Source organism: Aquila chrysaetos, chromosome 1, assembly GCF_900496995.4.
Source record: "Aquila chrysaetos chrysaetos chromosome 1, bAquChr1.4, whole genome shotgun sequence".
NCBI lineage: Eukaryota > Metazoa > Chordata > Aves > Accipitriformes > Accipitridae > Aquila > Aquila chrysaetos.
This window is the reverse complement of record NC_044004.1, coordinates 6,302,250-6,325,030: the sequence shown is the minus strand read 5'-3', so window position 1 is coordinate 6,325,030 and position 22,781 is coordinate 6,302,250. Positions and strand designations below refer to the sequence as shown.

Sequence of the window (22,781 nt, the reverse complement as noted above, 5' to 3'; positions counted from 1 at the left end):
AATTCAGCTTAGTATTCAAAGAGCCTAGAAGTTAAATGTCTGAGGTTAGTCTATACCACAACAGCTAAGATAAGTAGATTAAACAGTAACTTTCACTTCTCTAAATGGCTGCTTCTCTATTTTTGTTCCTTTCCAAGATTCCAGCTTTAAAAACTCTTGATCCAGAGTTAATTCATGTTGAAATCATATATGACAACAATGGAAAATGTGGTAAGAGCTATTATTGTTTGTCCTTCAACACTAAGTTGCCTATATTTGACAAATAACCTAATCTTGATCACCTTCTCTTCCAGATAAATCTAAAAGAATTGGGGGTGTGAAAAGGAAGTCATCTGAGAATAGTGGAAGTGTTGATGCTAAACACACAAAATCTTCTCCTGAGGTAATGTCTTACTACGTTATATGTGACTGTTATATAATAGTTATGACATTTCTCAGAAGAGCCTTAAATAAGGATTAGATAGGAGAGTGGAATAATAAATATAATCCCTGGGAGGGTGTGTTGAGTTCTTTGAAACTTGTCTAGGCATGGGTAAAACATCTTGCTTTGTGATAATCGGAGAAAAAGTTACTGAGCCTTGAAGCTTGTATTTTTTAACTGTGCTTTTTGCTTCTGCTTAGAAGTTAGCCTGCCTGGTCATGTATTCTGTACTGGGAGAAAACGTAAAGCAGTTCTCAAGTTTGTGACCTTTGCTTTTCACATTCTTTCTTTGACTGTTTGTACTTAAACCCAAAACCTTCAGCTACACTTGCATGCTTTGAGGATTCAAGCTACGCAGGCAGCAGTCTGGAAGTATGTTGTTTCAGTACAAAGAGGGAATGTGACTACTTTTCTAGTACTTCCATGTCTACAGTTATTTGGTTTGTGAGTGACCTGCCAAGTATCACTGAGATCTAAGAAAACTGCCTCAAAGGTCAAAAGATGATCTGGGTAACTTAAGTATAGAAATGCAAATGAAAAATAATGGCTTGGCTATTACACTGTTGAGGAACAGTACTTCAAAATTGCCCTGTAATTTTGTCCCAGTGTTTCAGACCAAAAAATTGCATTTTAGGCGGGACTAGCCTTCTGCAAGCTCTAGAGTGGTGGTGGGGTGGGAGGGTTGGGTTTTGTTTCATTTTTCTCAGGCTTCATGTTCTTGGCTTCTGTGCAGTCAGTCCTGTGCCGAGTCAACCGTGTAGATCTGGCTAATGACTGGATATTGTTATTAGAAATCTTTAATGGCTTCACAAAGATACAGCATGAGGTAGCAAGTACAGGATAAGATTCCTCAGTGAAAAGAGTGATCTAGTATTTACTGCAGAGGAAAAGCACGCAGCAAATTTGCATGAAGTAGGTAGTGCATTGCAGTCATACTCTGCTTATGTTGTTTCTGTAGCTTGTGCTTGAGTGCCTTGAGCATCTTCTGGGTGCTCAGTTTGCCATTCTTTAGCTTTCCGCATATTCAGCAGCCTGCTTGATATACGCAAAAGGTGGTCTTTATTTCATATTCCAAATGTCCTGCAGAAGAGTTACCATGATCTGAATTTGTAGCTTGTTTCACCATCGTTCCTTAAAGTAGTGAAGTTATTTAATTTTAATTTTCTAGTCTGCCTTCCTTCAAAGGACTGGATCCTTTATCACTTTTGTACTCTTTGGGAAATGTTTTGCAACTATTTTCTCAAAATGGTTACAAGTGAGTGTACTTTCCAATAAGGAAAACAGATGCTCTGTTTGTTTCTCTGATTTTGGTGGATGTGAATATATGGGAGTAATAAGCTGAAGCCATGTTTTTTTGTTTTACTTTGTGTGTGATAGTACTCTGATTTCTAATATGGAGTTAATTCCATCATTTTTTTTGAGCTCCTCTCGATGCCTGACAGCTGTGTTATACCAAAGCAGAAAGGAAATATTTTGGAGTTGATGGTAACGAGTCTGTAATGTAACTTACTGCTGGAAGTTGAGCATGTGGGAGTGGAATATGGATGTTAGAGCTGAGGAAGGACCCCCACAGGAAACTACTGTTTTTAAAGACGCTTGCTAATTTGGTAGACCTGTTGTATTCCTAAAAGAATTGTAGGTTTGTGAGGCTGGTGATTTAATCAGCACAGGATATCTTTACTTAACACTTTCTAGAATCCCAGTACAAAGATTTTCTCACTACAAAGAAGTCCACATCTAGATTTTTGGTAATGTTGTCAGACTAACTTTGCCGTTCTAATTTTCTCCAGGACTTTCAGATGAGCTCTGAAAGCTATTTCTGAGCTCTGATTACTGCAGTTATTTTAGAAAGATCATTGCACTGGCAGTTATGAAGAACGGAGCTTTCTATCTTCCTTTCCACTTTCTTAATACGTGTTTCCCCCCAAAAGTTTGTTGTTAATTGGGGGAGAAGGAATTAACGTGAACAGTGTTTCATGGAACCTATAAGGTTTAAAAGGACACTCTAATGTCTTTCCATCTTACGGACTTCAGTGAGCTTTATTAAACATGGTGGGAAGAGCATTAATGTATGTTTCTTTTTAAGCTGAACCCTGCTAAGCAGTATTTCTGTTATCCTCAATTTTCCTAACTGTTAAAATCTCCCTTACAGGTTTCTCCCAGTCAGGGACATGTGCAGTCAGTACCAACCGTGTTGGGTGAAGCATTGCTAGGATGTACTCCTGCTAATAAAGACCAAAGGCATCAAGGCCTGCCCCTGCCAGCTAACTCACCACCCAATCTTGGTGCAGAAACTCCTCAGGGGTAAGGAAGCACTTTGTGCTTATGCAGACTTTTTTTTCACTCCAAAAATAACTCCAATTCTTAGCAAAACAAACTCAGAGGTCATTTTAAAGAACTGCAGTAACTAGTCTTCTGTAATATTGGCACAGAAAAGTGTTAGACTTAATTGCCCTGGGTACATAATTTACTTGCTTATGCCATATTTTTCTTTTTTATCTTTGGGGTAGTTGCCCTTCAATGTCACAAGCCAATGTTACTGCTTCATTGTACCCATGTGTAAACTGATGGGTTTTACACAGGTGTGGTGCCTACTCTTTGTCAAACACATTCCTGCCCAGCTCCCAAGAAAAATGGAACACATTCAGACAGGTGTCCTGTAAAATAGCTTCTTGCAGATGAAGTACAGGTCCTTAATTATATTTCTGTTGAAGACCAGTGTCTTTAAACTTCTTTGTTACCCCCAGTTCTGTCACAAAAATGAACATAATGGTAGAAATGGTGTGACAGGAAAACTCGAATTTTGTGTATTACCTTATAAGAAGTGGTATAGGTTTTTTTCCCCACTTCGTTTTGTGTATATATCTCAAGATAAATGCGGAAACAATTTTTTTCATTTAGGCTTTTTGTGGGGGACTGGTTTTATTGTCTCCAGTATAGACTTACAGTGCCAGCCAGAAGTTGGTTCGAGTATTAAAGTCTTCTCACACAGACATGCAAGTGAAATGCATTTAGTTATACAGCTGTTGCATGGAGAAAATGAGAAAGTAACTGTTTAATTGTGAGAGAAGGTAGTGGAGTAGCTGCAGTACCTAAATTTTTGTGTGCCTCCATGTGCGTACAGCTTTATCATTCTGTCCAACTCTTAAAACAACAAAAAAACCCCAAATCTCAAAACCACAAACCTATTTAACCTCACACGAAATTTAAAACCTTGGAACATCAGAATTCAAAGTACATAACTAAATTTCTTCTTTCAAGCTTTAAATGTGATGAGATTGAGCAGCTGATGCCCTGATTTGTTTGACACCTTTTTGTTTGTCTAATTATTGCATGTTGTGTGTTTCAGCACATGTAGACGAAGCTTGCCGGAAACTCATCCTTCTTGTCTTAATACTGGAATTAAACCATTGAAGGAAGATCTGACGGCCTTTCCTAAAGTGGGGTTTATATCTAAAGAACAAACGGAAAATCTTAATGATCAAAATGGTAAATATACCTCTTTGACAACCTCAAGATCTTCATCTTTGGCTGATTCAGCTAATGAAAAAGGAACCAACCTGAAAAATACAAATGAACCTCTTACGAAGCCCACAACAAACTTTCCAAAAGAATGCATTTCTGTAAAACAGTTGCAACATCTTAACTCTTCCATAGCAATACCCAGAGTCAGTAGCACTGTTGAACTGCAGCGGACTTTAGATTGTAGACCCTCAACCTCAGATGCTCATCATCACTCTTTTACTGAGTCTGGAGTTAAATCACAAAGCAATTGCAATAGCCAGAACAGCCACAAAGGAAACAAGATCGATGAACTTACAGACATGGAATTTTTTATTAGAAGAAATTCAAATGAGATTCTTTATGACAGAAATGAAAATGAAAGCTTTTGGACTGGAAGTGCCAAGGTCCAGGATAATAGTAAGTATTTTTAAAACTTCCTGTCATTTGAAAGTCCTTGTAGTTTCTGTGTAACTACATACAAGTAGGTCCTTGTAATGTATACAAGATGAGTAATTTAAATTGTGTGAGTGTATCTGGAATTGGAGTCATGTGTGGGTTCTTTTACAAGAGGAATGCAATAAATTTGAGAAAAATGTCCTTTCCTGATAAAGGAAAAGAACTCATTAATTTCTAGAAATAAGTTGTTGCAAAATGTATGCAAGAACAGAGTGGCAGAATGGGTTACAAAACCAAAGTTCTGTTTGGAATGCAAATGCTGATGGCATAATGCGAGTGGGGTTTTTTTTAGCAGTGGTCCAATATTTTGTAAGCATAGTGAGAGATGGAAGTTGTTCTCAGCAAAGCTTTGTTCAAGAGGGGCTTTCATTGAGTAACTGTTCCGAAAACAAAACTAACAAAAAACCCAAGTAACCAAAAAAAAAAAAAAAAAAAAAAAATCAAAGCCCACCCAACCCCAAAACAACCCACCTTGTTTCTATGTTTTCTGTGGCCCAGTTCCACTTTGTGAGCTCCCAAAGTTTTCCACATGGGACAGAATGTGAAAGGCTGTAGTTCTTTAGGGAGCTGGACTCCTGATGTTATGTGTTGTGCTGTGCATCAGGCGGTATAGCTGATCATTCAGGGTTCCGGGAATCTCCCTACACACCCACCTCTCTTTTTCTTTCCAATCTCATGTTGCTTGTCTTGGATTACCATGTGCTATTCCATAATTAACACGGGTACACAGCCAGCCAAGCAGTCACTGTTGTTCCCTGCTAGGCCTCACCCGCAATGTGGAAGGAAGAGAGAGGTTTGGCATCTCTTATAGTAAGATGCCGAAAGCTGTTGCATCGTGAAACGTGAAAACAGGACTGAGAAATGGCCAGGTTGTACTTTTATCTTCGTCACTTGTCAAATGTGGTTGCGTCATGCCCTGGTCTACTCAGTACTCAGGTACTCCAGCCCTGGTGGCTGAAGAACTTGCATTAAAAGCAGATGCTCTTTCAAAATGTTTCTCTGGAGGAGTGAAAGGAGCTGTTAAACTTGGGTCCGCAGACTATGACGCCAGTGGAACTATAGCTTGAGAAAGTTTCTGCTGACCTGAAAAGAGGTTTCTGCCAACTGCAAATATTTTAGCTAACTTTGTTTCAATGTAATGTGAAACTTATAGGAAAAGTTGACATGGATCTTTCACTAAAGTACATTTGCTTGCACCTTTATGTGAGAAACTGAAGGTTGTCTAATCTAAACTACTCTTCCCTGCAGTAATTGTTCGGAAGTCAATTTTAGCAGATGCTTCTAAAGTGAAGAAGCTGCAGCAAAGTGGAGAAGCATTTGTACAGGATGGTTCCTGCAATAATATCGCACCTCACCTGCATAAATGCAGGGAATGCCGTTTGGACAGTTACCGGAAGAACAAAGAGCAAAGAGACTCCACTGTCTTTTGTCGTTTCTTTCACTTTAGAAGGTAAGAACAATTTTGAGTCTGTATAGACCTTGATATTCTTTCAATGTGAATAACATGCCCCATGTCCGAGTTGGACATCTGACCTTTTTTCCTTTTCTGAAAGGGGGGCTGTTGAGTGCTCACTGTTAGCTATAACATGGACTTCATCTTCCAGGACAGATGAAAGAACAGTTACTTGGTAAAAATGGTGTCATTTAGGTCTCTGGTTCAAAACTGCTAGATGTTGGTGTGTAGCTGTTAGGCTATAAGGCTAATATACCTAACTAATGAGAGGTTGCCTGTGTTTTTTAGCCCTTGGAAATTTTCTGACTGCTTAATTTGAGTAGAAAATATTTTGGCAGGACTTTCAGCTCTTTATTTTGCTGTTCTGGGCTGAGTGCCAATGGGATAACAACATGAGTTGAGTTTGAGTGCTACAGCTCAGTAGTATTGGAGATACTAGTGAGAGGGTAGATTCCATGCATGTCTCCCAAAGTTTGGCGGCTGGACATGTGAAATGTTAGACATACATCCACAGTTGTGGAAGAGTTGCTGTAAGTGGCCAGGGGCTTTCAGCTGGAGTCAGGGAACAGTGATGGGCAAAATAATAATAATTTACATTGTGTTGCTCAGTTCTTTGTTCCACTTTACGCATGAGTTTGTGCTGCTGCTCTAAGCTTGCTATAGAAACATTTAATTGGTACACTTTCTGGGTTTCAGGAGGGCAGATGAGGAGGGTCAGCAAGGCAACTTTAAGGAAAACCCAGTGACTGCCAAGTGGTGGTTGCTTTTCCAAACCTAATCTGCAGCTTCAGATCCTTTACCCCCCACCTACACGCCCCCAGAGCCTGATTCTTGAGTTCAACAGTCAAAGTCTTTTGATGTTTTATCTCTTTAGTTCTTTAGACACCATGAGGAACCCTTTCAAAAAGGGTGTTAAACTGTTACTTGAAGCCTATCTGTAAGCCCAGGGTGGATGTTGTCAAACTGCAGTCTCTGGCTGTTTTTTAACATGTCCTTTCCTTTGTTTTCAAGTTGTGTGAATTTTTTCCGTGAACTACTTGATCTCATGTCTGGATGTTGTTGCATGCTGCTTCTTATCTCCCCACACACCCATTTAAACTTTGAGGCATGGACTGTGTTCTATAGGAAGAGGGTAACACTTGTGGTATCGGAGAGGAAAAGCAAAAATACTAGTTATCACAAGGGAGATGGGAAGCTTACTTAATCTCAGTTTTCCTTTTGATTTTCAGAGGAATGACTTTCTTTTGGGTCTCTAGGTAGAATAAAAAGAAGCTGTAGGCCTGAAGACCTTCTGAAGAGAGAAAACTGAAAGCAGAAATGTTACAATTATCATAAAAAAAATACTCTTCCACTCTTTCATTTGTTTCTTGAGGTTTATTCTTCTTCTGCCATCTCCCTTGCAGGTTTTGTAGCTAAAGGGTTAAAAAAAATGAAGATATGTTACTAATCTGTTATTTAACCTCAGATTAGAGATTTTACTTCAGTCAGTCTTGGGATAATCTGACATAAATTGAAATGTTCAAAAACGTGTGAGACCAGAGTAACAACAGACTATGCTAATTCATCTTCTCAGGGTAAAAATCCAGACTTGCAGTGCAGTTCAAAGCAGTTGAATCCTTCAGTTTAGAACTTGAAGCGGATCCCCTTTTATTGAATGTGAAATCTGCAAAGTCTGAAGATGGTGTTTGATTGGTGATATCAGTTGCCAGCACATGTTTTCTTGCCACACTTAATACTATAGTGAGCACATGTTGTCATCAGAAGTCAACTTTCCTCTACAGCGTATAGTAAAAAGGTTCCTGAAAACACGAGCAGAACTCTTGAAGTTCTTGGTTAGTAAACTACTAACAGTACAGATCTCGTTCTTTCCACCTACTCAGAATCACTCAAGAATATATCTTACTCAAAATTTCTGTGATTATTTTTTTGGCAGCTGCTTCCAATTAATTGTTACTGGAATATATTCTATATTTAAGGTGTTCTAATTTCTCTTGTGAGTTGTACATAGTTCTAGATTACATTCTTACTGTTACCAGTGCATTATAAAAATTATGTTTAACCTGATTTGGTTTTGTGTGAATAAAAAAACATTTAGTTAGGAAATGTACCTTACTACAAAAACTGATGTTTTGAGGCTTTTTTTTAAACAAGCAGTATATTAAGCGTGCTTAACGCTAATGACCAGTATGTTTACGCATGTTTGTTGTAACCATTAAGAGTTAAACTCATTGACATACAGTATACGTGTTCATAATTCAGGCATTGACTCATTGGAATGAATGTAAACTAATAAAACATTTGATATGATGGGTTTTTCTCCTTTTCCCCCTCTTTCCACAGGTTGCAATTTAATAAGCATGGAATACTACGTGAGGAAGGTTTCTTAACTCCAAATAAGTACGACCCTGAGGCTATTAGCTTGTGGCTGCCTTTATCAAAGAATGTTGTGGGTCTAGATCTTGACACAGCAAAGTATATCCTAGCCAACATTGGAGACCACTTTTGTCAGCTAGTGATATCTGAAAAGGAAGTTATGTCTACTATTGAACCACACAGTAAGATCAATTTTTATTAAAAGAATCTATTTCAGTAGCTTTGTGTGAAACTTCAGGCTTCTGACCTGTGTGGAAATACATTGTATGCATTTGGAAATGTCATGTGAGACTTCAGTGTTTCCTTCTCTTCTCAGAAAGAGGTAATGGTTAAGATCCGGTGTGAACTAGTGTCAACAACTCTTTGCTCACAGGTAGGGGGAAAGGGAAAAGTAATTCTGCCCTTCTTTGTGTCAGAAGACTTTTCTCAATTTATCAAATGACTTTTCCTGTTGCAGAGTGTAATTCTATTATGAAACAAAGTGTTAAAAAAAAAGAAAAAAAAAGACCAAACCAGCAGGCAGCTGACAACAATCTATTCTTAGCATGTAAATTAAATGAAGTTTTCATTTTGCACAGATTCTGTTAGATTGCTTTGGTCCTATTTTGTCGTTCTTGCATAATGGACCTAATGCTGCCTGTCAAGTCAGTAAAGAAATCTTCTTTTCTTCTACCTGAAACTTTCCAGTAGGACTGTTTCAAGTGATTATATGTACAGCCCTACTCGGAATAGACTAGAGAGGTGCTGTTGGTGGGGTAACTGACTGTAGAGCTTCATCACTGCAACAGGGCAAACCTTGCATCCTTGAACACAGGGTTTTGGCCATATCAGAATCTTTCTGTAGCAAACATGAGCAGACGAATGGGGAAGGCTGTGATCTTGCATAATCACTTCTCAGAGTAGAATGACTCTTAAAACAATGTTTGTTTTTTGGATTATAAGTACATGACTGAGATGCAGTACAGTTTAGAAGACTGTCGTCCCAGTATCTTCTGGAAATGGGTAGTATTGACATTCTATAAAGACTGTATCAGTTTACCAGTCACTCCCAAGGTTTTGCACAGAAGAAAAAAAACCTGAACAAGCTTGAATGCCCTTCAAAACGGGAGGGAAGACTTGAGATGTTTCCGAAATGCTTGCTGTGAGGTCTTACCCTGGACTACTTGGAATCTGCAAGCTCTGTTTTTCGCTTGAACTGAAACATATTCAGGCCTGTGAAGCCAAAGTATCAATAGCCAGAGTGAGAGGTACAGACTGGAATACTGAAACACTTTCAGGAGGATGAAATTTTGGGTGGAATTCATGAAGCAAAGGGGAGGTGTCCTGTTTCTTAATAGCAGAGGATGCATCTGTTAGCATGCTTACCAGAAACATCCTCTGCTTAAAAAAGACACGTGAGTTCTGGAGTTGGTTTGAAAGGAGCAAAATGTCATGAATTCCTCTTGGGTTTTGCCCTGTCTAGTGAGAGTAAGGGAACTCAATTTCATTAAAATGGAGGGTATTTTTAATGCTCTAGGTAGGAAAGAAGTAATTTACAGTTTACATACTCATTCTTCTTTGAACAGTTCAGTGAAAGAGTGCTCACTCAGTTGGCACAGGATAAAGGTAGATTCTTCTGCCACCGTGATTTGAAGTTATGGTAAACTTTTTTTCTTGGCAGAGTTCAGTTGAAATGATGCCTTTTCATAAAAATTATGTCTCTGACAAACTGACCTTTTCCAAAATGTCAAAATATTTTGTTCAGATACTACTTTTTAGGGGATCGTTTATGTTTGAATATTTTTGCATTCCACAGTATGTCTTGGGGTCAGCCCTTCTGTCTTTTACTAGTGAGTCACCAGACTGGTAGGTACAGCTACAAGACAAAGAAGTATGAGGGGGAAAATTATTTGGGAGAGCTTCCTTAAAGAGAGTTCCTTAAAGGATTAGTAGAAAAGCACAAGTGAAATTATCCCTGTGTAGTAGAAGATTGACCAGTGTAGAAGGAACAGCTTGTGAGGTCACATTGTTCCTTGGCCACCAAGTGCCAAAAGGAGACAGAATCAAACTACAGAGACAAACAAAAGAATAGGAGGAGTAGAAAAGGACAAAATTCAGAAAACTGAAATATGAAATGACATGCAAAAGATAAAAAAACCCTTTATCCTGTTTTGGGGAAATTGGAGGATTGGCCTAGAAAATGGTAAATATAGTACATGGTTTTTAAAAGGCAGAGAAGAATGGAGCTGGTGATATTTAGACCTCTGTCTCCTGGAAGAATTTTGAAGCAAGTAGTCAAACAATTTTTACCTCCTACTTAAGAACAAATTGTGCCAAGCTATTCTAGGTTTTGTTCCATACATAGTTAATGGGCATTATACAGAAGAAAAGCAACAGATGTCTTGGATCTTGGTGTGGTTTTTTTAGCATATGTTAGGCCATGGTCTCTCATAACTTGCTTTTAAAATTAAGAAATGTTGTGGGCAGAAAAGTTTCAGAGAAGTTACAAGTGTGGAAGGAGGTAGGAGGAGGCAGATGTGTGCTTTTTGTCTAGTCTCATTTTCTAACTGGCAACATAATGAAATGAAGATCAGGCTAAAATAATCTGTACATAATGCAGCCCTGGAAGGGCTTGTAATTTTTTGGAAGACACTGCCAACATTTGAGATGTTTTGAGTGAACTGAAGAAGTGACTTGGGGTCAGGAATGGTGGAATATAATGAGTACATAAGAAACCTGAACAGCAGTGGTCAGTTCTTCAGAGAAGAACTCACCATTCTGAGGAGGTCTGATAGTCTATAAATATATAGAAAAACTACTAAAAGGAAGAGAAGAACTATTTGCCCATTATTATGCTATTGAATTGAGAACAAGGACAAGCTGGTTGTGCCAAGCTAGACATTAAGTTACTACTAGCAAGCTAAGCTTAATTTTTTTCTAGGTTAGCTGTGGAATTTCACTTATGAGAATGGTAGCAGTGCGCATGTTAACTTGGACAAATACACATCAGGAGTAAGAGATGTAGTTAGTGCTCTACAGGAGAAAGCAGAATGGTCTTGATTGCTTAGGCGCTGTTTTGGACCTACTTCTCTGAATCTGTAACAGCAAAGGCTTTGTTTTGGAGTTCCAATGCAAAACCAAGTCCGAGTCTTATATCACTAAAGTTTTTCAATGTAGCTATATTTAAGATGCAAACATTTTTTTTTTTGTTTAAACTAACATTTTGACTAATCTGTCAATTACCACAGGACAGGTAGCCTGGAAGCGTGCAGTTCGTGGAGTTCGAGAAATGTGTGATGTCTGTGACACCACAATCTTCAACCTTCATTGGGTCTGCTCTAAGTGTGGCTTTGGCGTGTGTGTGGATTGTTACAGGATGAAGAAAAAAAGCTTACATGAAGGTGAGAATGCATATTGCTACTTTAAACAAAGGGGGGAGAGGGGAAAGAAAACCTGTATTTTGAACTTGGAAGTCAATAACAACCTTAAACAACAAGACAATAAGCCTTCCCAATAAAAAGAACATGTTGTAGACCTGTGGTTTGGTATATCAATAATAGTAAAATATGTAGCTTTCCAGAGGAGGATGAAAGATGTACTAATAAAACAATTTAATGGTTTTGTTTTACAGATGATGACTCAGATACTTTCTCCTGGTTTAAATGTGTGAAGGGGCAGGTACACGAACCAGAGAATCTAATGCCTACACAAATAATTCCTGGAAAAGGTATTTTAAATATCTGATTGGGATGAAAAAATGCTATAGGCTTTTGCTGGTTTTTGTATGTTGTTGATATCGTACTGAGTGAGGGGGTTTTTTTAGTAATAAAGTTAGTAAAAGCTTAGTATTTATTGTCCAAAGACTGGAACAGCCTGTGTACTTAATACTATTTTATTATCTTTGACCTTTACGAAGAAGTAGCAAAGCGTCTTGTTTAATGAACTGTGTTTGTGTACTATTGTTCACCTGCATAGCATACACAATTTTTTAAAAAGTCTTATTGAATGCTGGATGTTCTAATTACATGTGAGCTCATTAATGACTCTTTTCCTTCAGCTCTCTACGATGTTGGTGATATTGTTCACTCTATAAGAACAAAATGGGGAATAAAGGCAAATTGTCCTTGTGCAAATAAGCAGTTCAAGGCGCTATCAAAGCCAACTCTAAAGGAGGATTCAAAACAGGTATTGCTACTGTCTCACGCTATGTCTGTGTAGTACAGGTTTGCCTCAGGCTACTACCCATATTGGAAGCCTATGTTAATTGACTTTGTAGGTATGCCAATCCTGACTACTACTGATAACCTTACCATGTAGGTTTTTGTTCAAAATCTGTATTCAGTATTCATCTTTCTGGTTCAGGTCTTTTTTAAGTTTTAGGGAAAAATCTCATTGCGTCCCTTTTGACACACTGATGCCTCAGTAAGTGACCTATCCTTGAAAAATGCTCAGTTAGGATTTTTTAGAGCAAAAATAAGATTAGACTGAGAGAACCCTTAAGAGAACTGTCTTAAGTACAGACTAGTGGGAATGGTTGTAAAGTGTAGGCTATCCCTTGCATCCTGGAGATGTAATACATGCAGCATCTAAAAGAATAAGTAGGGTGGAAGAGCACTAGAATTCATACAAGAACTAAACATGAATAAAATTGAAGGCTAGAGCAGTATGGAGAAGCACTGACTTCTCTGGGAATCCTGATGGAATCTTTGCTGCTCATTATATTAAAAAAAAAACAAAAAAAAACACAAACAACCCCACCCCCCCAAAACAAACAAACAAAAAAACCCCAAACAAACAAACAAACAAAAACCCCAAAAAAACCAAACCAAAACAAACAAACAAAAAACCCCCAAATAAACAAAATCCTACCATATGTTTATTTGTAAATGGATGTAGTATTTTTCTTTTAAAAATAGAGCACAAATTTATGGCTTAGTTTTGCAGCATCTTACAAGAAACCAGCTGAATTAAGTTATTTTAATTTTGTTGTATGCTTATTTGTAAACTTATTTTGAGAATAAATGTGTTATCTCAAGTGTAAGTAGCAGGCTGAACTTGGTTTTGGTGTTGGTAATCAACAGAAGAGACGAAAAATATTTTGATGTGTTAAAAGTGAGGAAGATGTTTACATGATTCAAAAGTTAGCCTACAACTGACCTAGCTTCAGTCTTCTATTTCAAAAGATTTCCTCTATGACCCTGGACAAACAGCTGCATTGAAATTTATCTATACCTCTCTTTCTGTAAAATTAGGTACTTCAGTGGTTGTATGAGGATAAGATTATTAAAGTTTGTAGCAATTTATGTTATGTCATGTTTGGAATCTTTACCCAAGCATCAGCAGTCATTAAGAGATGAAATAAAGAACATAGCAATAGGCAGACACAGGTGCTGAATAATTTCTTGACTGGCAAGTATTTGAGCAGAGAGAAGAAATTTAGCCAGTCATGCAGGAATCCCAGGCCAAAGCAGTAGTTCTGGTTAGTCTATTACCTAGAGTCTCCAAATGAGTAGATAAATTGGCTGCATAGGAGATGTACAGTAGTCCTCTGCTCGGATTGTGCTGGCCAGGCCAGTGCTGCACTCATATGCAGGTGTACTTTAGACCTGTCAGGTGAGCAGACTTTCGCCACCTTCTTAAGATTAAAATTTAGGAGTGCTATGTATTTGTTTTAGTCTACTGAACTAGACCTCCAGCGTAGCCCTGGTCTGAACATCAGCTATCACTAGAATTGTGAGAGTGCTGCTATTAAAATGGCATTTGGTTCCCTCGAAAGTGCATCTGGGAACTCGGCTTTCTGTGCTTGTCATGAGGGGTGAGGGACTCTGTTGGCCTGCTCTTAAAATCTGGAGATCCTGAATCCTCCTGGATTGTCATCTCTGGCTGATACTGAGATGCAATGCTGACCTCTTGTGGAGATCAGATATTTTTTGAAGGGCCGAAACATTTTTTTGCAAAAGAATTAATTTGGACATGTTTATTGCTTGCTTCCCTTTTCTGAGTAGAGTGTGTTTGTGTCTAATCAAGTTCTCACTTTGTTTTTTCAGAACTTGGTACCTGGAGAGAGGACCAGCCTTCAACAAAACAGCTTTGTCCTGAGCCCACAAGTCACTACACATGATCCTCCTCTAAAGTCAGCAATTGGAAGTAAACAAACTGCTTCAGTAAATACTTCTCCTTCATTAAGTTGGTTATCAAATCTAACAAGTGGAAACGTGAATAAAGAAAACAAAGGTATGTGCAGAACCACTGAAGAGTAAACCCTTTGTGGCTGTTTGTCAGAAGAATATAGATCAGCAATATCTTGCGTTGAGAATGATATAATCTGCCTGCTGGGATGGGCGTTCTATGCTTGTACTGCAAAACTTGTCCATGGCAATGACTTGGAGTAAAACCTGGCAGGGTTAGCATATATATATAATTTTTTTTTTTTTTTTTTTTAAGACTGGATTAATATCCCATAGATGCAAATATTCTTGAAAATTCAAATTGAGAATGCCTTTACTTTAGAATGTGTGATTTTGAAAAACTTTGGAGTATTGAAGAAAGTTAAGTGAAAGGAGTATTTCATCTGCATGTATTGAGAGATGATTTATACATATATGTACATACATACATACGTGTATGTGTATGGGAGTATCTTGTTGTCTTTAAAAAAAAATTCCAAAGCATATGCTTCTCATGGTTCAGAGGATTAATCCTTGCTTCATTCTCAGATGATGTGCTCTTTTCTTCATTTCAGAGAAACTCCTCATACCTATTTCAAAGAATGAAAATAAACCTCTTCAGACACTCCCTAGTTTAGCTAAGCCTGCTGCAGCCCTGCAGACATTCAACAGTGCAATATTAACACCCGTGAGCAACAATAACACAGGTTTCTTGCGGAATCTCTTGAACTCTTCTGGAGGAAAGGTATATGAAAAATTTTGTTTTACAGGTTTGAGTTGATACCAGACTTAAACTACTGTTCTAAACCTGTCAACAACTACCATGAACGTTAGTCACAGTAGGTAAAATTCTGTCTTTATTTGGGAAAAAAGACTTAATTCAGTTTCTATGTTGCAGTGCTCCAGTTAGTGCTTTCTAGAGGAGTAGCTTCGTGGTACTGCCAGCAAGTCTTACTTGGTGAGGGGTCAGGAACCAAGTGATAAAGCAGATTAAGTTACTTAGGCTAGTGTCTGGCAGGTGCATTGATTGGCATGTCCATTAGACTTAAAAAAGAAGCATCAAGGAACTTACAGATGGAGGGAAAAAGATTCCGTCGTGGGTTACTGTCTTTCTCATACCTCATTTGCAGACTGTTTCACTTCAGATGTTCCTGGGCTTTGTTTGCTCTTACAGATAAGACTTCAAAATGGTGGGGTAGAATACTGTGCTTGTATATACCTTGATGAAACTGCATTTCTGTTCTTGATATAAAGAAAGTCCTGTTCGTGCTGTATTTCATGGTTTTCTGCAGCACTGCTGAAATGTAAATCAGAGTAAAGTTGTTATGCCAGAATGCTGTAGACAAAGTGTCAGAAATGGCATTGGCATTTAATGATGGTGAGTTTCTAAACAGCAAAGTTCTGCAGATTTTTGTTTCTCTGCACAACTGTGAGCTCAAGTGAAAAATTTTGAAAGTGGCAAATATCTTCTTTAAAGTCTGTAGGTCAAGGCAATGGAAAAGTGCACCAACTTCTGTTTTTGTTCTTTCTCTCTTTTTTTTTTTTAAATCAGTCAGACAATGGACTCAAAAGTACACCCAAAATCCTTGATGACATTTTTGCTTCCCTGGTGCAAAATAGAACCATTACAGATTTGCCCAAGAAACCTCAAGGATTGACTATAAAGCCTACAATAATGGGGTTTGATACGCCTCACTACTGGTTATGTGATAACCGCTTGCTATGTCTTCAAGATCCCAACAATGAAAGTAATTGGAATGTCTTCAGGGAGTGCTGGAAGCAGGGACAGGTATTTAAGTTTTCTGCTTTTTTCCATTTTCTGTTCATGTACTTTGCCATTTAATTGAAGTACAGGTACAAACTTACTGCAATGATAATAAGCAACGCTAAACCTTCATAAAATGTACTACGTGAACAGTGTTAGATCCTTGGATAAAAGGGTGTATGTTTTACTATTTGAAATCAGTTTCTAAACACGCTGCTGAATTTATGGCTCTCTATAAAAAGCTGCCTTATAGCTTGAAATAAAGAATGATCAAATGCATGGCATAATTCTAGTAAGGCAGGCTGAGCATTTATTTTAGGAAATACCGTGTTCGCAAAGTGCCTGTGTTGAAATGTTCAGTATGTTTTATGCATTACCCTATTCTGGTTGGAATTAGAATTTTTGGTGTTTAATAATTCTTTTGAATGTATTCTTCTTCTTCATAGCCTGTAATGGTGTCAGGAGTGCATCACAAATTAAATGCAGACCTCTGGAGACCTGAGTCCTTTAGGAAGGAATTTGGCCAGCAGGAAGTAGATCTGGTTAACTGCAGGACCAATGAAATCATTACTGGAGCTACTGTAGGGGATTTTTGGGATGGATTTGAAGATATTTCAAGTAAGTAGTGTGAATTTTTGTTCCAATAGGTAAAATACTCAGGAGCAATAATTTTGCCCTAGCACCAACTTGTCATCATTAAGCAGCGCAAAAGATGTTCCAGGCTTTTCCTTCATCGCGGACAGTGTGTCTGCAGTGTATTCTCACTGTGTATGCTTGTGGGATGGTGGACTGGATAGAAACTGTCAGCTCCATGGAGTACTCTCCTACAGGAGTACATTTGGCTGCCTTTAGTCTTTTGGGGAAGCATTCTGAGAAAGTTTGGGATCTCCCTAGCAAGTAGATTCACCTGTCAGCTTTTTTGACCAGTTGAGTGAAACATAAAAGAGCATGTGTAGGGTTGGTGCTCACACAGTAATTGGGTTCTGCTGTTTTAACTTGCAGGTGCCTTTTGTTCCTAAGGAACTAAAGTTATTTTGTATAAAATGGGTTTAGGGGAGGTGAGCATGAGGTTTGGCGTTGTTTTCACTTCTAGGTGAAAACAAACTTTTTCTAGGAGAAATAGTACTTGCCATGGCATCTGGAGTTCTACTTCATCTGTTTGTGTGATGTAAACTTACAGAATTTGGTACTTGGGGCAAGAAGAGTTGGGAGCCGGAAGGCTTGCTAACACCTTTCTTTTCTGTTACTTGATCTTTGAAAAGATCTGGCTTTATCATCAGCTACTGTAGCCTCAAACACAAAACAGTTGCCTGAGCTAAATTGTAGGAAGTGCTTGGGCAGGGGAGCTGGTGAAGGTTACTTGTCTAGTCTGAATTCTTCCGTCATAACACGTTTGTCACAGTAGTAATACCCAACCGTGGTGTCAGATGAACTTGTATGTCTTCGGTTCTACATAAATAGTTTTGAATGAACATGATTTTAAACTACAATGAGTATTTCTTTGTCTTGATTCTTTGGATTTTGAGTTGTACAACTGTTAAAAACTAAGACTTGTTAATATTTGACAATAGGTCGCCTGAGAACAGAAGAAGGAGAGCCAATGGTGTTGAAGCTTAAAGACTGGCCTCCAGGAGAAGACTTCAGAGATATGATGCCTTCTCGGTATGAATTTACAAAGAAACTGTTCATCATTTGTGTGGTACACCCCCAAAATAATGGAATATAGGAATACTGTTAGGTTTTGACACCTGCTTCAGCTTTGAGAAGCAGTTGGTCACATGTGAACCATTTTGTTTCTCAGAGATGCCTGATATAGCTGGAAATGCTAAACAAGTTTTATGATAAATTTTTATGTAGTTCATTGTATTTATTGTCAAGTAAAGTGAGTACCTAAAATTACTAAGGAATGGTTAAACTTTTGGAAGCCTCCTAAAAGCCTGAGTCATTTTGGAATCTTAAGTTCAGTTGAAGCTTATTTTTTGCTGAACTTTAAGTATTCTGACTTACTCGATTTGATATTAGTTAAGATGATTACAGAAGGAAATAACATTACTCCAGAGCAGTTAAATTTGTTTATCTGCTATATTCCTGTGCCTTGCTTGTTTTTTTCCTTTTCATGGTGTCCAGTAAACCCCCTGGGGGAAGGAGTACAGTTTCTTGACTGGAGAAAGCTTTTGTTGCAGTCTATTTTAGTCTGCTTTTTTTTATCAGTTCCTAATGTTAAATTGTGCTGTATTACTTTAGGTTTGATGATTTGATGAAAAATATTCCATTGCCAGAATACACTAGGAGAGGCGGCAAGCTCAACCTTGCCTCTCGACTTCCTAACTATTTTGTACGACCAGATTTGGGCCCAAAGATGTACAATGCATACGGTAAGGAATTTTTCACTCTAAAGGTCACATTGACCACATGTTCAAATCAAAATTTACCGTAAATTAAATGAATCCTTGCTGTTGTAGACAATTTGATTAATCCCATTGATCTGAAAGCCTAACTTTGGCTCACTTACAGGTATTAGTGATGTCCAGAGCATTATATGATGTTATTAAATGTGTTTTGTCCAAGTGGTTTCAAGCCAATAATATTTATTCCCAGTCTTCTCAACTTGTTCCACATGTGTACACACAGCCTCTCTTTCCTATAGCTGGGAACATATATTTGTTGTTTTGCTACTTTTGGCTGTATCACTTCTGTTACTTCTCCTTTTTGGGCTGTATCATTTAGTTTTTAATCTCTTCTGGAGCAGTTCTTTCCATGGCTAGTTCATCTGCTGTCACTCAAAAGGCATTTAAAACTAAGTGTGATCATGGCCAGCAAAGAGATCGTGGCTAGTAAATACTGTAGGAGCTGCCTTTTAGAGTGAAAAAGAGACTTTCTGAGAATACTTTGTTCTAAACTACTATAGAAACCTTCTAGCAAGCCTTAAATGTGACTTTGATGTATCATACAGGCTAGGTATAGATGTGGATCAATGTGTCAGCCTGTAAACTGATTGCTTGGGAAGACATAAACAAGATGGGGCAAGGTCCTGGATATAAAATATATTGCTGTACTGGAATAATTTGCTGATAAAAGTAAAAACTCCCTGGTCCCTTCAGATAGTGCTGCTGAGAGTGGCATAAGTTTTTTTTTGTTGTTGTTTTTTTGGGTTTTTTTGTCTTACTAATGTACCTGCTATTCTTTTTTTCTTCCTCCAGGATTAATAACACCAGAGGATAGAAAATATGGCACAACAAACCTCCATTTAGATGTGTCTGATGCAGCTAATGTTATGGTTTATGTGGGTATCCCCAAAGGCCAGGCTGATCAAGAAGAAGGTAAAGTCTTTCTTGTGTTCTGGGGCATTATTTCTGTGGTTGGTGGGAAGGTCCTTTAGTGTAACTGCTTGTATTTATTCTCAACAGAAGTGCTTAAAACCATACAAGATGGTGATTCTGATGAATTGACAATTAAGCGTTTTACTGAAAGTCGAGAAAAACCTGGAGCTCTGTGGCACATTTATGCTGCTAAAGATACAGAGAAGATCCGTGAATTCCTTAAAAAGGTAAGCCATTAATCTTAAAAAAACCCTGATCTTCTGTCTGTGTGGGCTTGCAAATATGTATCCTTGGACTTTTCTCTGCCTTCCTATCCCAGTTGTTCTGGAAACAAATGTACTTGTGTTGTGTCCCAGACAAAACTACTCATGTGCCATGAATCTTGTAGGATCTGAGAAGGGTAGCAAGTTGAAGGTTGAAGTTATCCTGTATGTAGATACACTGCTTTTGCCCACACTTCTTACAGCACAAGTAATGGTGTTATGTAATGAACAAAAAAATAGCTGGTTTAGATTTAAGCAAAACCACAGTTTAATCTTAAACTAGATCCTTCTTAAAATGTTCTTGGGAAATGTCAGAGCAATATGTGGTACATAAAGTTCTTTCTCATTCTCTCCCTTTTCCTGCCTTTTTTTTTTTTTTTTCCATACCTTTATGAGGTTTGGATTAAGGGAAAAGAACAAGTTGTTATTTTGGGTGATGTTTTCATGGGAGTTAAAGGTTTAGTAGAGATGTGACGCTATATCCAAAAGGGCTTGTTTCAGTACTTAAATTCACCACAAATGGTCCAGAGTTCTTGGTGGTCTTAATTCTTTGGTGCTCTAAAAGGGAAAGAGCTAATATGTTGATGTTTAAAAGGATAAATGGGATGATCTGAACAACTCTTGGCTTTGTCAGCCTGACTACTGTCTTGGGCAGAAGCTTAGGCTACAGCAGATTTGTTTAGTATTAACCAAGAACAAATCTTATACTTGATAAAACATGATACTGAATTTGATAGGCATTGGCATTTTGAGTTTTGGCGGCTTGTCTTGGAGTAGAACCAAGCTGTTTATATCCTCCCAAATGAGTTTTTGGGCTATACAGTCCTGGGTGTAAATGATTGCCACAGCAAATTGGATTTATACTGGAAGTTTTTGCAGAAATTCTCTCCCCACAGCCCTCAAATTTCTCTTCTAACGTGCTTGTTGTGCCTCCCAGCGTTGTATTTCTTGTATCTAGTTCACATCCTCTGTTTTGGTCAGTGAGCACACTGACTAATGCTGGCCTCAGGGCAGACACCTGCTGAATTCCACACTTGATAGTTTCTTCGAGTTACAGGCTATAGCAGTGTAAGAGTATCGATCCTGTATATGACAGTGGTCCCCACTGTGAACACACGTGAGTCACTTAACCCTTCTGTTTCTTCTTCCTGTAAATTGGGTTTACTTGCATTTCCTATATCTACCTTTGCAATGTGACTGTGAAGCAAGAGGGACTGAGAAATTATGAAGCCTTGACAAACTAAGGACTGAGTAAGAATCCAAACCTTTCATTGTATACTCTTCCACCTGAACACATGGCGCAAATCACCCTGGCATGCGTGCATACAGAATACCACAGATACACCTTAATTATCCAGTAAGACTGGTATATTGTAATACCTGTTGTCTTGTGACTTTCCAGGTTGCGGAAGAACAAGGTCAAGAAAACCCTGTAGATCACGATCCCATTCATGATCAGAGTTGGTACTTGGACCGACCACTAAGAAAACGCCTTCATCAAGAGTATGGAGTTCAAGGCTGGGCTATTGTACAGTTTCTAGGAGATGTAGTTTTCATTCCAGCAGGAGCTCCACACCAGGTAAGGACCAGGGACGCAGTTACAGCCTGACCACTTGGGCAGACTTCAGAGCACACGGCTAATGCTTGTTTCTTCTCTCCAGGTTCATAATTTGTACAGTTGTATTAAAGTTGCAGAAGACTTTGTATCCCCAGAGCATGTCAAACACTGCTTCTGGCTCACTCAGGAATTTAGATATCTGTCGCATACGCATACGAACCATGAAGATAAATTGCAGGTAACTTACTAATGCTCAAGATGAACCCTGCCCCTCTTAAGCCTTTCAGAAAACCCCACCAAACCCACAACAAACAACCCTCACCAAACCCATAAGGGGTGGGTGTGTCCACACGACCCAAGTTGCTTTCATGTTCAGATCAGCTTTAATGCATTGGATCTTGAAGAGCAATTTCCATAGGCTTTTGAATTGTAACTGATTTTTAGTAGTTTTGAGGAAGCCTTCTGAAGCTTCTCCTGAGATTCTTCTGAAATGTTTCCTCCTTCTTTTTCTTTTGTTTTCCTTCTAGCTGAGCTTGCAATACTCTCCTCAGGCTACAGGGTTTCAGTTTATATCCTGTTAGAATTTGAACCTTATTTTCACAAGTTAGTGACTTACATGAAGGTTGTGCAGATGAGCGCATTTAAACTGAACGGAGAGCTGCATGGGGTGTGGGGATGTGGGGAAGTTGTGCAGGTGTTTTCTGTATGTCAGAGGCTTCCAACCTGACCCTAACCATGCTGTTTACTTGTAAAACTGAACGCCTTCTCTCTTCCTCCTAGGTGAAGAATGTCATATACCATGCTGTTAAAGATGCAGTTGGGATACTGAGAGCTAATGAATCCAGCCTTAGCAGACCGTAAAGTAGAAAGCCTTAACCACACACTATGAAACAGAAGCACTGGCAGCTGTTTTAACTACTCAGTCAGGACCTCTGTGGACTTTGAGATTATATGAATGTTACCTCATCTTCCTTTCAGCAGTACCAGAGGATCGTGGTACTATGTTCTGTGTATTCTTCCAATGTTTACAAACCTGATATGTATATGTAGTAATATGTATGGACTGTGGCATACTGTGAATGCTCAGTTGCAATAGAACTTTATATGGAGTTGCTCTCCAGACTGTACAAAATACCTCCTATAGAACTGTCGGAAACTATTCCAAATTACTCATTTGAAAAATATTATTCAAGACGTTGTAAAGCCCAATTTTTAAAATTTATTTTGGGGTGGGAGGAAGTACGGAGTCACCCAAGTTAATAACCAATTTACATAAAAATAAGAATGCAGTTCTGGAATTTCACATTAACATAGAACTAGCATTTAAAAGTAGCTTTAAGCTATTGTATAGTAACATAGAGATGGGGGTTAACCATCTTTAGGTAAATGTATTTAAATTTCTAAATGTTAAGAGAAACTTTTAATCAAATGTCTTCTGTTTGAAACTGCTCTTTAATTTGAACTGATGTTTGATTCTCTGGTTTTTAACACTGAATGGACTACATAAAATTCTTCTATTTCA

The 22,781-nt window shown here is 38.3% G+C and overlaps 1 protein-coding gene across 2 annotated transcripts in view; it reads left to right on the top strand.

The window, feature by feature from the left end:
• Positions 1-22,781, top strand: part of KDM3A (lysine demethylase 3A) — a 31,975-nt gene extending 9,194 nt beyond the window's left edge. For both annotated transcript variants that reach the window (XM_030021281.2, XM_030021289.2), the window contains exons 7-26: positions 138-210; positions 294-382; positions 2,574-2,725; positions 3,771-4,342; positions 5,630-5,831; positions 8,175-8,389; positions 11,435-11,587; positions 11,818-11,913; positions 12,244-12,371; positions 14,234-14,420; positions 14,929-15,098; positions 15,906-16,142; positions 16,565-16,736; positions 17,690-17,780; positions 18,363-18,493; positions 19,319-19,438; positions 19,526-19,665; positions 21,104-21,280; positions 21,363-21,497; positions 22,040-22,781. In XM_030021281.2, the coding sequence (XP_029877141.1) occupies positions 138-210; positions 294-382; positions 2,574-2,725; positions 3,771-4,342; positions 5,630-5,831; positions 8,175-8,389; positions 11,435-11,587; positions 11,818-11,913; positions 12,244-12,371; positions 14,234-14,420; positions 14,929-15,098; positions 15,906-16,142; positions 16,565-16,736; positions 17,690-17,780; positions 18,363-18,493; positions 19,319-19,438; positions 19,526-19,665; positions 21,104-21,280; positions 21,363-21,497; positions 22,040-22,120 (3,321 nt within the window). In that variant the 3' untranslated portion in view covers positions 22,121-22,781. The remainder of the gene's footprint in view (positions 1-137; positions 211-293; positions 383-2,573; positions 2,726-3,770; positions 4,343-5,629; positions 5,832-8,174; positions 8,390-11,434; positions 11,588-11,817; positions 11,914-12,243; positions 12,372-14,233; positions 14,421-14,928; positions 15,099-15,905; positions 16,143-16,564; positions 16,737-17,689; positions 17,781-18,362; positions 18,494-19,318; positions 19,439-19,525; positions 19,666-21,103; positions 21,281-21,362; positions 21,498-22,039) is intronic.